General features: G+C 38.8%; 2 protein-coding genes across 3 annotated transcripts; both read left to right on the forward strand.

Moving 5' to 3' along the window:
* Positions 1-833: 833 nt before the first annotated feature.
* Positions 834-8,689, forward strand: tmeff1a (transmembrane protein with EGF-like and two follistatin-like domains 1a). 2 transcript variants are annotated; one of them, XR_013816658.1, is made up of 11 exons: positions 958-1,281; positions 3,074-3,183; positions 3,350-3,479; positions 3,634-3,660; positions 3,830-3,923; positions 4,860-5,008; positions 5,111-5,228; positions 5,352-5,510; positions 5,614-6,717; positions 6,819-7,727; positions 7,785-8,689. XR_013816658.1 is itself a non-coding variant. In XM_079818916.1 (9 exons), the coding sequence occupies exons 1-9, from the start codon at positions 1,038-1,040 to the stop codon at positions 5,696-5,698; spliced, it is 1,116 nt and encodes a 371-aa protein (XP_079675042.1). In that variant the 5' UTR covers positions 834-1,037; the 3' UTR covers positions 5,699-8,689. The 2 variants fall into 2 exon arrangements, 1 of the variants encoding a protein (XP_079675042.1); XM_079818916.1 differs by having other exon boundaries at positions 834-1,281; positions 5,614-8,689.
* Positions 8,690-9,637: 948 nt separating this feature from the next.
* cavin4a (caveolae associated protein 4a) lies at positions 9,638-14,034 on the forward strand. The gene is made up of 2 exons (XM_079818924.1): positions 9,638-10,433; positions 13,193-14,034. The coding sequence occupies exons 1-2, from the start codon at positions 10,053-10,055 to the stop codon at positions 13,799-13,801; spliced, it is 990 nt and encodes a 329-aa protein (XP_079675050.1). The 5' UTR covers positions 9,638-10,052; the 3' UTR covers positions 13,802-14,034.
* The last annotated feature ends 759 nt before the right edge of the window (positions 14,035-14,793 follow it).

Below are 14,793 nucleotides of genomic sequence, written 5' to 3' on the forward strand. Positions count from 1 at the left end.
TTAATATGCACAATGAGTCTGATAACATCCGGTATGATCTGATCTCACCATCATCGAGTTTGTCTGTGATTACATGAAGAAAAAGAACAAACTGAGACAGACTAAATCCAGAAGAACTGCGGTAACGTCTCAAAGAAGCATAAAGAAACCTTCCTGCAAAGCACTGTGAAAAGTTTTCGACACTTGTGTAAAAATGCTGTAAAGTGGACATGCTTTCAAAAATAATGTCATAAATAGATTATTTATCAATTTACCTCTATTAACTAAATCAAATCAGTATTTGGAGTGTTCAAAACAGCTTTTGTAGGTATAGGCTACTTGAACATAGTTGTTCAGCTAACTTTGCAGGTAGGTCTCTTCAAACGTCTTGGAGACGTAACCACAGTTCTTCTGGATATAGTCTGTCCCCAGATGGAATCAATGATGGTGAGATCAGATCATACTGGCTGTTGTCAGACTCCTTGTGCATATAAAAATCTCACTGCATTATTACAATTAATGGCAAAAGGAATATTTGGAAATGTAAATTGATATTTTTTCCTACTGACACACTATAGAATAAAATATAAATAACTGGCTTAAACTAATTTTTCCCCTAGTGAAAATACTAACATGTCTAAGACTTTTGCACAAAATAGGCAAATTATGTATAAATGTGTAAAAAAAAATATTAGTCTAGTATTCTAAAATGCATTCAAATAAAGTTGTTTAATATCGTTACTGTAGCCTACTAAATCAAAGCAAATTATCACAATATAACCTGAAAAAAAAATTAGACTTTATTATAGTTTTCCCCCCTCTAACCATTAGGCTATAAAGGGTTTCACGTGACCATATTCTATTTGGTTGCTGTGGAGTCCATCTCCGTCTCCCCTGTTTCTGTGTCCGTCTAGCGCAGATGAAAGGAAGTGAAGGAAACTGATGCCGTTTCAGCGCGCGCGACACTATAGGCTAATTGGAGCGCGTGAGCTGGTGTGATGCGTTTAAAGGTATCGGGTCACTGGCCCTTCTTTCAACCCGGCCGATGACAAGAAGAAATGAGCCATAAGTGCAGCATCAGCTTTCATGAGAACCAACAATTCCGCGTCATCTGGCTCACACAGCCGTATCAGTCGCGCGGAATCATCGTGTTTAGACGCATTATGTCCGGTGGCTCGTGCGCTGCAGGTGCTGGACGCTGTCTCGCGATGTTCGGGCTGCTGGTCCTGGTGCAGATGCCCGGGGCCCTGACGTCTAACGCGGAGAGCGACTGTTTGACTGAAGATGACAAAGGATGTGAAGGTGCGCACATAACCTACAGACACACACACACACAGCCTACGTACACACACACACACACACACACACACACACACACACACACACACACACACACACACACACACACACACACACACACACACACACACACACACACACACACACACACTCTATATGTCTTGATTTATTGATGGTGTAGACCTTCCATTGACTTCAACTATTAATTAAGCTGAATGTAATTATATAGCCTATTATTATTTTATTTAATAATACAAATAAAAAATCTCTTTATGTTAGGAGATTTGACATTTTATGAAAATGTCCTGCTGAAAAAATAATAATATGACAAATAAAATAAAAAAAGATTTATACACATTATGGAGGTTTTTAGTTTAATTTTCATTTTAGAAATTTTTTAATTTATGAAAAAACAAATCAACAACAACAACTACAACAACAAAGTTCAAACCAACCTACACTGTAAAAAAAATTCAGGTCTCCAATTGAAACATTTCTAGTTACTGATCACGTCTAAATTTTTCAGTTGGCCAAATTGAATTTCTGTGAATTGATGCAATTTAATTCACAGAAATTCAATTTTGCCAACTAAAATTCAATTGGAGACCTGATTTTTTTTTTACACTGTAAGATAGTTGATAGTTTTAGCTGGTTTCAATTGGTCTGACCAGTTTACAGTTTCCCAAAGCCCCAAAACCAGCGCCTGACCAGTCTGAGACACAAGCTTAGGCCATCAAACTTAGGCTGGTTTAATTTTATTTCATTAAAGGGATAGTTCACCCAAAAATGAAAATTAGCCTATGATTTACTCACCCTCCAGTCATCCGAGGTGTATATGACATTCTTCTTTCAGACGAATAAAATCTGAGTTATATAAAAAATGTTCTGGCTAATCCAAGCATTATAATAGCAGTAATAGTTGCTCTGTTTTTGAAGTCCAGAAAAAATGCATTTGCCCGTCAAATAACGTGCTCCACGCGGCTCTGGGGTGTTAATAAAGGCCTTCTGAAGCGAATCGATGTGTTTGTGTAAGAAAAATATCCATATTTAAGAATGTATTTCATTTTTTTCTATGGCTTTGCATCAGCCGTCCCCGCGTCATCACTTCCGGCAAATAAGGTCAAAATACATGCAAAATACCGGTGCAATCATAGATATATACATAGATACCTCATTAGTGCCTGCGCGGATCGGTCAAATGAGGCATCTACGTATATGTATATATTTGATCGCGCCAGTATTTTGACCTTATGGCGCTGGGAAAACGAGATGATATTCGTCTGATAAGAGGTAAAAAAAATAACATAAATATTGTTCGGTTTCTCGCAGAAACCGATCGTTTCGTGTCTTAAGACATCAATGTGTCGCCACGAGCCGCATGGTTTAATAAGGATTCGTATGTCTATGTGTTTTTTTACTCTCATTGCTCTCATACTCTAAAATATCCCCATTGACATGCATTATACGACTATCACACTGCAACGGTTGGAGTTAAAAATCTTCATTTGTGTTCTACTGAAGAAACAAAGACACCTACATCTTGGATGCCCTGGGGGTAAGCAGATAAACACAAACATTTCGTTTTGGGGTGAACTATCCCTTTAAGGGTAGACTCTAAAGAAGACCCATGGTCCCTCAAACATTTTGTATGTGTATACTTGTCAAAACAGATTGTTTAATCCTTTTATGGCTTCCCTTCTCACCTTTAGTCCTGATGAGGTTTTCAGTTTGTACTATCTTTGTGTGGACAAGCATAACACGTGATGCATTTAACAAAGGTGTGTGTTTGTTTTAGGTATGTCCGAGAAGAAAATGGACCTTCATGTGTGTGAAGAATATAGTTGTTCTTTTGGAGGAATCTGCAGGGACAACGGATCACACCTGGAGTGTCTTTGTCAGTTTCAGGTTTGTTTTTGTCCTGTCACAATAAGATCTGCACATTATGAAATGATACACAGCGTATTACAGCTAATGAGGCTGAGAACAGTTTTTAGATTGTTGCCTTGATTAAGCCTGCGACATAATTAATGTCTCAGGCAGGTTTCTGGACTCGGGTGTTTGTTTCTTTCAGTGTCCACAGGGGTTTGCTCCAGTATGTGGGTCTGATGGTGACACATATCATAGTGAATGTTTCCTAAGACAAGCCGCCTGTGAACAGCAGACCAGAATCACCATAATTACAGAAGGACACTGTCATCCCGGTGAGCAAAAACAGTCAAAGCTTTTCAAATTAAATGCAAAATCAGTCCTCCACACTTAATAATAAAAAAAAAATAATTTGTACACTCTGTAATACTTAAATTTAAAACTATTATGCAGACATGGCGTTTTACCTTATATTTACCCTTTTTTTAGATGCTGAATCGGCATCAGGAGACACAGGTATGCTTTTTTTATTTTATTTTTTTAGAGCCAGCATCTAAAGTTTTGAGCAGTTTAATTGTCCTGGGAATTTGAATTTGTTGTATGATATTAATAACACTCAAATAAAAATTATATGTGACTTTTAATGTAAAATTAGATCTTATGAAAACCATGTATGTTTGTGTAGATCTGGAAAGTTCAGGACTGGATCCCAGCAGATACTCTAAGTGTTCTAGCTGCAAGTTTGGAGCAGAGTGTGATGAAGACTCTGAAGGCATTTGGTTGGTCAACGTGTGTGTGTGTGTGTGTGTGTGTGTGTGTGTGTGTGTGTGTGTGTGTGTGTGTGTGTGTGTGTGTGTGTGTGTGTGTGTGTGTGTGTGTGTGTGTGTGTGTGTGTGTGTGTGTGTGTGTGTGTGTGTGTGTGTGTGTGTGTGTGTGTGTGTGTGTGTGTAACAGTGTGTGTGTTCTTGTTTAAATGATTTATGAGGACACAAATTTGTATAATGACATTGGTATCACACTGGTATTACAATGTACAAGTGGTGTATGAGTACTCATAATTACAGTGGCTTAAAAACATACTAAACAATGTTTTATTAAAATAAAAAATGCAGAAAGTGTTCTGTAGGTTTAAGAGTTTGTGTAAGAGGATAGAATAGTTTACAGTATAAAAACCATTATGCCTATGGAATGTCCTCATAATGATAGATGCACCAACGTGTGTGTGTGTGTGTGTGTGTGTGTGTGTGTGTGTGTGTGTGTGTGTGTGTGTGTGTGTGTGTGTGTGTGTGTGTGTGTGTGTGTGTGTGTGTGTGTGTAAAATATTTACTTGATATTTAGCCCAGTAACAGTTAATATTTCAATAATTTAATGACACATTCACATGTTCGCAGTTCTCCTATTATTATTGTTATTAAGAGTAGTAGTAGTAGTAGTAGTAGTTTTAACTTATAAAAAATGAAGACAGAATATATTACTTGCAAATTACATTTGTACTGTAAAATAAAATATAATATTTGATAATAATAATAATTTTACTTTACAAGTTACAGTACTAATGTCTTAAATTCTTCATTTTCAGACATTTAAACCCTTTTACTTCTCAAGACTTAATTAATTATTAGCTTTTCATCTCACAAACCCCCTGTAGTTCCTTCATAAACATCCATTTGGTGCTATATAGGCAAACATGCAGGTAACATGCATTTTCTGTGCAGGTGTGTATGTAATATAGACTGCAGTGGAAATAATATGAATCCAGTTTGTGGATCAGATGGCCAGTCTTACAGTAATCCATGTCAGGTCAGAGAAGCTTCCTGCTTGAAACAAGCTCAGATTAATGTCAAACACCTTGGGCAATGTCCAGGTAAACACACACAAACAAATCATACATCAGCAAACACAAGTAGAGACAAACATTTACAATTTTTCTGTAATGCAGATATGACATGTTTGATTCATCCTATAGATTCAGTGGTATTAGTGCGTGGAGTCAGTGTGGGCGGAGCAATGCCCTGTGCTGAAATCAACAGCAGTTTTTGTGTGCATGGAACCTGTGAGATGAAAAATGATCTGGCAATATGCAGGTATGATCCGCAACACATGCGCAAGTCATGTATTGTATTAAATCTCAATTGGATGTACAAATTAAGAAGATTTTAGGCATATGGGGTTGATGTGTTTTGGTCAATGATGGTCTTATTGTTTAGGTGTGATGTGGGGTTCTCCGGGGTGCACTGTGAGCAAAGAGACTTCAGTGAGTTGTACGTGGTGCCCAATGGACAGAAGCTTCAATACGTCCTGATTGCTGGGATCCTTGCTGCTGTACAGATCAGCATCATCATCGCTATAATAATATGCTTCACAAGGTAAAACTCTTCACATGCATATTAGTATGCACCAAATAAATGCTAATATAGAAAAAAGCACAAATATTACACACTCACCTAATCTTAAAACTGTTGCCTTTAGGATTCATCCAAAAAAGCCACGAGCCCATCTTCAGAAACAGAACCTGGGTCACTTTCCCAAAGATGGAGGACGCAGCATTTTATAGCTGCTGACTTAACAGAAAAATCACAAACTGTACACTCTTGAAACTCTTTTTTTTGTCCCCAACCACACATGCTCATCTACTCACGTACATCACATACATACTCTTTAATAGCTTCTTCACACTTAAACACTTACACTCTCACCGAAGCTTTTTGGAAAGAATTTTATCCTTTAACATTGATATTTCAGTGGCCTTACTCAACCTTGTCACCGGGAGTTTTTATTATTATTTTAAAATCTCTACATTCCCAGTGTTCTCTCCTCTTCACAGTTTTGCCTTTTTCATCTCTCTCCCTCACTTTCTTTCTAGTCCAAGTACAGTAAATCCACATGGTGAAATGTTTACATTAAGTAGATTATTACATTTTCTGAACAATATTGGCGTGGCGCTTGCCACGCAAAACATGCTAGCATGATTCAAGGGTGTTTGTATGCATTTTGTCAAGGAGATTGTGTGCTATTACTTTCAAAAGCTATAAGATTTAGTATTTTCACTTGGAGGACATACAAGGCATACAAATCCAATATTTATATTTATTCTGACTAAGATATGGTGGCCGAGAGAGTTCAAAGCGCTGCAGCTGAAGAAAACATGCAAATAGAAAAGTTGTGAGTTGTGAGTGTTTGCAGTGTGTGTCTGACTGTCTGTATTTGGTTGCGTTGTGAGTATTTGCAGCGTGTTTCTGTATTTGGTTGCGTTGTGAGTAGCTATTTGCAGCGTGTTTCTGTAATGGTTGTGTTGTGAGTATTTGCAGCGTGTTTCTATCTTTGGTTGCGCTGTGAGTATTTGCAGTGCGTTTCTGTATTCGGTTGCGTTGTGATTATTTGCAGCGTGTCTGCATTTGGTTGCGTTGTGAGTATTTACAGTGTGTCTGCATTTGGTTGCGCTGTGAGTATTTGCAGCGCGTTTCTGTATTTGGTTGCGTTGTGAGTATTTTCAGTGTCTGCATTTGGTTACGTTGTGAGTATTTACAGTGTGTCTGCATTTGGTTGCGCTGTGAATATTTGCAGCGCGTGTCTGTATTTGGTTGTGTTGTGAGTATATGCAGCGTGTTTCTATGTTTGATTGCATTGTATTTGCAGCGCATTTCTGTATTTGGTTGCTGTGTGAGTATTTGCAGCATATTTCTGTATTTGGTTGCATTGTGAGTATTTGCAGTGCATGTCTGTATTTAGTTGCGTTGTAAGTATTTGCAGTATTTGGATTTGCTGTGAGTATTTGCAGCATGTTTCTGTATTTGGTTGCGTTGTGAGTTTTTGCAATGTGTTTCTGTATTTGGTTGTGTTGTGTGAGCATTCGCAGTATGCTTCTGTATTTGGTTGCATTGTCAGTATTTGCAGCGTGTTTCTGTATTTGGTTGCATTGTGAGTATTTACAGTATTTGGTTGCGCTGTGAGTATTTGCAGTGCGTTTCTGTATTTGGTTGCATTGTGAGTATTTACAGTATTTGGTTGCGTTGTGAGTATTTGCAGCGCGTTTCTGTATTTAGTTGCGTTGTGAGTATTTACAGTATTTGGTCGCGTTGTGAGTATTTGCAGCGCGTTTCTGTATTTAGTTGCGTTGTGAGTATTTACAGTATTTGGTTGCGTTGTGAGTATTTGCAGCATGCTTCTGTATTTGGTTGTGTTGTGAGTATTTGCAGCATGTTTCTGTATTCGGTTGGGTTGAGAGTATTTGCAGTGTGTGTCTGTACTTGGTTGCGTTGTGAGTATTTGCAGCGCGTTCCTGTATTTGGTTGTGCTTTGAGTATTTGCAGTGCGTTTCTGTTTTTGGTTGCGTTGTGAGTATTTGCAGTATTTGGTTGCATTGTGAGTATCTGCAGCATGTTTCTGTATTTGGTTGCGTTGTGAGTATTTGCAGTATTTGGTTGCGTTGTGAGTATTTGCATTATTTGGTTGCATTGTGAGTATTTGCAGCACGTTTCTGTATTTGGTTGCGTGGTGAATATTTGCAGTGTGTTTCTGTATTTGGTTGCATTGTAAGTATTTGCAGTATTTGGTTGCATTGTGAGTATCTGCAGCACGTTTCTGTATTTGGTTGCGTTGTGAGTATTTTCAGTATTTGGTTGCGTTGTGAGTATTTGCAGTATTTGGTTGCATTGTGAGTATTTGCAGTATTTGGTTGCATTGTGAGTATTTGCAGCACGTTTCTGTATTTGGTTGCGTGGTGAGTATTTGCAGTGTGTTTCTGTATTTGGTTGCATTGTGAGTATTTGCAGTATTTGGTTGCATTGTGAGTATCTGCAGCACGTTTCTGTATTTGGTTGCATTGTGAGTATTTTCAGTATTTGGTTGCGTTGTGAGTATTTGCAGTATTTGGTTGCATTGTGAGTATTTGCAGTATTTGGTTGCATTGTGAGTATTTGCAGCACGTTTCTGTATTTGGTTGCGTGGTGAGTATTTGCAGTGTGTTTCTGTATTTGGTTGCGCTGTGAGTATTTGCAGTATTTGGTTCCATTGTTAGTATCTGCAGCACGGTTCTGTATTTGGTTGCGTTGTGAGTATTTTCAGTATTTGGTTGCATTGTGAGTTTTTGCAGTATTTGGTTGCGTTGTGAGTATTTTCAGTATTTGGTTGCGTTGTGAGTATTTGCAGTATTTGGTTGCATTGTGAGTATTTGCAGTATTTGGTTGCATTGTGAGTATTTGCAGCACGTTTCTGTATTTGGTTGCGTAGTGAGTATTTGCAGCGTGTCTGTATTTGGTTGCGTTGTGAGTATTTTCTGTGTGTTTCTGTATTTGTTTGCGTTGTGAGTATTTGCAGAGTTGAGCTCTCTCAGCCACCGAACTAAGAGATATATATGGGGACCAGAATATTACTGACACTTTGGGTGGACTCTTTTATCAGTAAGCAACTGCTCAGAACACCCTAGCAACCACATAGAAACATGCACAAAAAAAACTCCCAGAAAGCCTTAGTAACTACATAGCAATGCCCTGGCAACCACCCACAACACAATAGCTTTGTAACTTTGGCATGGATCCCTCAGATTAAAAAAAAAAAAAAAAAAAAAAAGGTAAATTCCTAAAAATAAAATCTAGCTTAGTGTCCAAACTTTCCATAAGAGATTTACAGTGTGGGCCAGAGATTAAAGCATATCAGAGAATGTTTGTAAAGCCTACTCCTGCCAGAATCTGTTGTTTTCTCTTTATGGTTTACCTTCTATTCTCCTCATTTTTAATGTAAGAGTAGTTGTAACCAACTTGAATGTGCGAGGCTTCCGCTGTACAAAAACAGTCCGTTATGCTGCTTGATGTTGCATACCGGTATTTGCTATCATTTTATTTTTATTTATTATGGTAATCAATCGTAAACACACTGGTTTGTAGCACAAATAGTTTTACCATTGACTGCACTTTGTTATTCTTCCAGTTATTTACCTATAGCGGCTAATGAAACGAAAGTCTTGCACATTCACTGGAAATAACTTCCACATAGAAAATTAAGGTGGAAAAAGCGGGGAAATCTTTTCATTTTGGAAACATAGCAAAAAGGAGACAATAGAACTGTGTTTTAGCACAATCCAAAACCAAGCAATCAAAACCTCTTACAACTGAATTCGCAAAAAGCAGGTCATCATAGTGTGTGACTGTACGTTTATCAGTCTTCTAAATCAGTTTGTAATTCAAGTGACTTGATATTATGTGAAGGCCTGTGAAAGTTTGCATGTCAAATCTGTTTAAACTCAGTAAAAATTGTAAAGTTTTAAGAAAAATGTCATGTCTTTAGTATTTTTCTTCTTGGTATTTTTTATTTCTAAAGTACTAGTGTCTTTTCCTCAGCGACTTAAAGTGCATGCTGGGAGATGCAGTTTTCACATGCCTTAATGTGAGGTCAGAGGTCAAAACACCAATTTGAAACCCCTCCAAGGTCAGTTTACACTGTGTGTGTGTGTGCGTTCCTCAGCTGTTGGCTTCAGTTGAGTTGACTGTATGCCACAGGGGGGCAGATTTATAAAAGTAAGTCCACCTCACCACACAAACACACACATTTGTGGTCTAGATCAATGCCAGTGTCATTATAGATATTTCAGAGCTGAGAATGCAACACATATTATGCATATCACAAGCCACCATAACACATGCACACGATACGGGAATGTATGAATTAATGGGGCTTTCCAACGCTTCTGTGACACAGCTTCCAAAAATGTCTTAGTATCCTCTTACAGTTGTATTTATATCCATGCATTTATATCTATCTGTGTGAACCGGGGTGGAGTTTGTCAGATTCCATTGGAGTCTCTCTTGGAGTGTCAGTTTCTCCCTGTACTGTGTGTTTGATTCCGCCTGGCCCCTTCCCATCTCTGGCCCTTTAGTGTTACTTTTAGGGACGTGTGAAAAGGAGAATCAGAGATGGAAAAGAGAGGAGATGTCATATTGGGGGTCGAGGATGAATCCGGGCAGCCCGTCTCGGCCTTGTCGATTCTGTCTTTGCTGGAGCGCGTTTCTACGATCATCGATGGCGTCCAGGCAAGCCAGCAGCGCATGGAGGAGCGACAGCAGCAGCTCGAAAGCTCTGTGAGCGCTGTCCAATCTGAGCTCGTAAAACTAGCTCATGACCACGGCGCCACAGCGACAACCGTTGACAAACTGCTGCAGAAAGCCCGTCGCGTGAGCACGCACGTTAAAGAAGTACGCTCACGTGTGGAGAAACAGAACGTGCGTGTGAAGAAGGTGGAAACTACACAGGATGAGCTGCTCACACGCAACAAGTTCAGGGTTGTTATCTACCAGGTAAACCCATTGCTAACCGATGCATGCGTGTTAAGGTACAGCCACATCAGCAACATTTTTGGTGAAATTCCACAGGCAAAAATGTAGCACTTTGTGAAGCACAGCTCACACAGAAGTCACTTTTAAACAAAGCAGCCTTTTGTTGGTCAACAACTTGAATCCCTTGCGAAATCTTTCGCCTTCAAACAAAATTCCTGATTAAAATGACTGCATTTTGCTTGTGAAAATTCACCAAACAACTGTAAGTGTGACGCAACTTTTTGGGTGATTGATGGTGAAGATCTATCTTTTTGGCATTTAACAGCAAGTTGGCTCTGTAATCTCATAATGACACCTGCTGTATTAGCAATAGGGGCGCACTTGAGAATTTCCTTTCTAAAGCTGATTGGCTACCTATTTATGTTAGTGTGTCAGATGACAATAAAGATATTTTTGTCCATTCAAGAGACTTCCAGAGTGACACCGGACCTCAACCACCACAGACGCTGAATATTCAGATTAGTAGTTGTAGTCCAATGTGGTCTTATCAATTATCTATTCTCAAACATTTGGTGCCTCCAATGTGTTGTTGCACACAAATTATGATTAAGTTAAATTCTTCTGATTGGCATAGCACAAATGCTGGCAAATTTGTATATTCCACTCCTCAGTGTAGTGCAACACTTCAATATACAGCATAAATAGGTTGCACTTTATTTTACAGTACGTGTACTTATATGTACTTACCTAAGAAAATACTGGTAATATAAGGTAACTACAGGGGTTAAGGTTAGGTTTAGGTGTAGTTTCAAGGTTAGTATTACTGTAATAAGTACATAGTATGTACATGGGAAACAGGACTGTCAAATAAAGTGCTACCCATAAATAATTAGCGTAAATGTATTACAAATTAGGATGTTAGAGTGTGTGTGTGAGTACGAGAGTATGGGTTTGTGTGTAGTTATTCTGAGCTTTCCTAATATAGAGCTGCTGAACACAGCTGAAGAGACTCTTTAAGGTTATTCCCTGAATACATACACATACATAGACATCCATTCTTACAGACTACAAAAATGTCCTCCAGGGAAGGGTAGTCTCAAGTAACCAGACTTTAGACTGGCATAAAATCTAGTCCACTTTGCTTGTGATGGCCGAGAACCGCCCACTTAAACAGGATGAGAGTGTCTGTCTGACATTGATGTGGTTCACAGGAATTTAGAACAGCTTTGGGGCGTTGTTAGGCACGACATAGAGCAGAGGTGTAATCAGAACTATCCGTTTTATATTTGTTTTAATATTATGGTGATTTTAACTAGTTTTCAACTTATTCATGTTCAATGTGCATTAGATAATCTTATATGCATCATCATCATGGCAGTCCTTCCAAACGTAACAGCTGAAACTTTCATGGGATAAATAAAAACAGTTTTTCCCCCCTCATGTCGTCCCAAGAAGATTATTTTTCCTCCTTACAATGAAAGTCAATAGGGTCTAATGTTGTTTTGGGGTCCACTGACTTTCAATATATGGTCAAAAATAGTTAATCGATTACATTTTTAAAAAAATATATATTTAAGTGAACTATCACTTTAAGTATGTGAGTTGTATTCTGTAACTGAACCAACATTTTACATCCATAACACAGCACCTAAAATGTTGGATCTGTTTTTGTTTTGGTAAGAGCAAGAGGAGGTAGAGCTATGTTTCAATGTAATAAATCTAAATAGAAATGCACATTTAAATCTTAAAGGGATAGTTCACTCAAAAATGAAAATTCTGTCATTAATTACTCACCTTTATGTCAAGAAATTCGTTCATCTTAGGAACACAATGATCATCTTTTTGACAGCCTACACAACTACCACTTTTAAGCTCCAGAAATTTAGTAAACAATGCAACAATTTCTGCTCTCGCGTCAACAAAACACGCATGCGTTGTAGTACTCTCATTAACGTGCATTAGAGATTAATATTTTGAAAATAAAGTGATAAATTATGTTTTTTATTCGCAAAAAAGCACTCGTGTCACTTCATAAAACTGAGGTTAAGCCACTTCAACGCTATCTCACGACCAATTCGTACGTATTTGTATGACGTGGCTAATTCGTACAACCTCACTCGTATGAATTTGTACGATTTGTCTAATGCAGTGATGGGTAGGGTTTAGGGGCTGGGTTAGGGGTAGGTCATTCGTATTGTCAAATTGCCAACTTGTCAAATACGTACGATTTAGCAAAAATCTTACGAATTTGTACGAGTGAGGTCGTACAAATTTGTACGAATTAGCCACTTCGTAAAATACGTACGAATTGCAGAGAGATCGGGTCACTTGGGTCACATGGATTAATTTTATAGTGCCTTATCTTTCTGGGGCTTGAAAGTGGTAGTTGTCTGGGCTGTCAATGGAGGGACAAAAAGCGCTAAGATTTCATTTTGTGTTAATTTGTGTTCCGAAGATGAAAGACGAAAGTTTTACAGGTTTGGAACAAGTAAGGGTGAGTAAATTATGACAGAATTTTCATTTTTTGGGTAAACTATCCCTTTAAATCTAAATATGTTAATATTGAAAATGACATTTGGTTATCAGCTCAATGATTCTTGCATCTTGTTGAGTAAATTCTAGCAAACCTGTTACTACAGTGTCCTTAATGTTATCACGTACAGATTTATATACCACACAAACAGCACAGAGTTCTTCTCCATGACCTTCTAGGAGTGGAGTGGTAAGGTCGGAGTGTGTTCTAGTGATTAATAGTCTCTACTATCTGTGTGTCACCGCAGGGTGAAACTGAAGTTCCCTCTGTTGCTGTCACCAAGACTCCCAAGGGGGCAGGGCTTGCTAACTTGGAGGTGGAGCCAGATGAGTATGACATCCCTGCTGACCTATCATCTGATGAAGAGTACATGGTGGTAGAGGAGGCGGAGTCATCTCGGGGTGCACGTCTGAAACAGAGCGGGTTAAAAGGCATTGAGAACATCAAAGCTGCGTTCTCCAAAGAGAACATGAGCAAGACCCGCGATAAGACGCGGGATAACCTCAGCAAGACCAAGGAGAGCCTGAGTAAGACGGGCCAATCGATTGGAACCAAATTCAACAACTTGGGTGAGAAGATCGTGCCCACCGAGCAGCGAGAGAAGATCCGTCAGAGCAGCGAGAGGCTGAAGGAAAACATTGCTAAGAAAGCACCCACTAAAGAATCGTTCAAAATCAAACTGAAGAAGGAGCGCACTGTCGCTGAGGGCCAGGAGGGCGCGGAGGCCGAGCTAGCTGTGACTCCTCCCAAAGGCAGGAAGTCCAGCCCAGATGTGACATACACAGAGGTGGTTACCGAGATCAAGAGAGAGGGTCCAGTGTCAGAAGAGGGGGCGACTCGTATTCAAGAAGACTGAAAAAAGAAATTCAGCACAGAAACGGTGGAGAAATGGATGGAGAAAACATAAAAGGCAGAGAAAGTAGTTAATGAATAAGAGGGGATTTTTTCATTAAATGTGCTCCAGAATGTGACAGTGTATATGAGTATGTGTGTGTTGGGTAGCCAAATTAATTAATAGTCCAAGCACTATTATTGTTTGTGTCATTTCTGTTACCATAAGCCACATGTGAAATGTATTAAAATGTGAAAACATATCCTGTCTAATGTGTCCTTTTACTCTGCGTTTGTGTCTTGATTACCATGTAAAGAGCAGATGACTCTGTCTAACACACTGGTAGTTAAGCTGGGCACTGAACCTCAGAAGGCCATGAGAACATTTAAATCTCCAAACACTCATGTTCATACACACACCAACATCATTGTCCAACACACTGGTAGTTAAGCTGGGGACTTCAGAAGGCCATGAGAACATTTAAATCTCCAAACACTCATGTTCATACACACACCAACATCATAGAGACAGAGTGAAATAAAGATTGACCCATCAGCCAAAAAAAGATCTCTTGGAATTAATCTCAACAGCTGAGCGGTTCTGCCCAGCACATAGCAACCTAACATGAGGCATACACTGGCATGCATTTTATCTAGGAAACAGAACACAGTGTGTGTGTGTGTGTGTGTGTGTGTGTGTGTGTGTGTGTGTGTGTGTGTGTGTGTGTGTGTGTGTGTGTGTGTGTGTGTGTGTGTGTGTGTGTGTGTGTGTGTGTGTGTGTGTGTGTGTGTGTGTGTGTGTGTGTGTGTGTGTGTGTGTGTGTGTGTGAAAAAATAGATAATGGTATATAATATGCACTACTTTTCAAAAGTTTAGGGTCAATACTTTTTTTTTTAAGAAATTGTATTCATCTTTATTCAACGAGTAAACATTCAACAATGTTTTAAAAACTATTTCAAACTTTCTATCAAAGAAACCTTAAAGAAAATGCAACATGGTTTCCACAAAAATATTAA

This window comes from Gobio gobio (genome assembly GCF_949357685.1).
Source record: "Gobio gobio genome assembly, chromosome: 6".
Classification (NCBI taxonomy): Eukaryota; Metazoa; Chordata; class Actinopteri; order Cypriniformes; family Gobionidae; genus Gobio; species Gobio gobio.

Coding starts and splice junctions, on each gene's coding strand:
- tmeff1a (XM_079818916.1), top strand. CDS start 1,038: ATGAGCCATAAGTGCAGCATCAGCTTTCATGAGAACCAACAATTCCGC. Junction 3,480..3,633: donor AGAAGGACACTGTCATCCCG/GTGAGCAAAAAC, acceptor CCCTTTTTTTAG/ATGCTGAATCGGCATCAGGA. Junction 5,511..5,613: donor ATAATAATATGCTTCACAAG/GTAAAACTCTTC, acceptor TGTTGCCTTTAG/GATTCATCCAAAAAAGCCAC.
- cavin4a (XM_079818924.1), top strand. CDS start 10,053: ATGGAAAAGAGAGGAGATGTCATATTGGGGGTCGAGGATGAATCCGGG. Junction 10,434..13,192: donor TCAGGGTTGTTATCTACCAG/GTAAACCCATTG, acceptor GTGTCACCGCAG/GGTGAAACTGAAGTTCCCTC.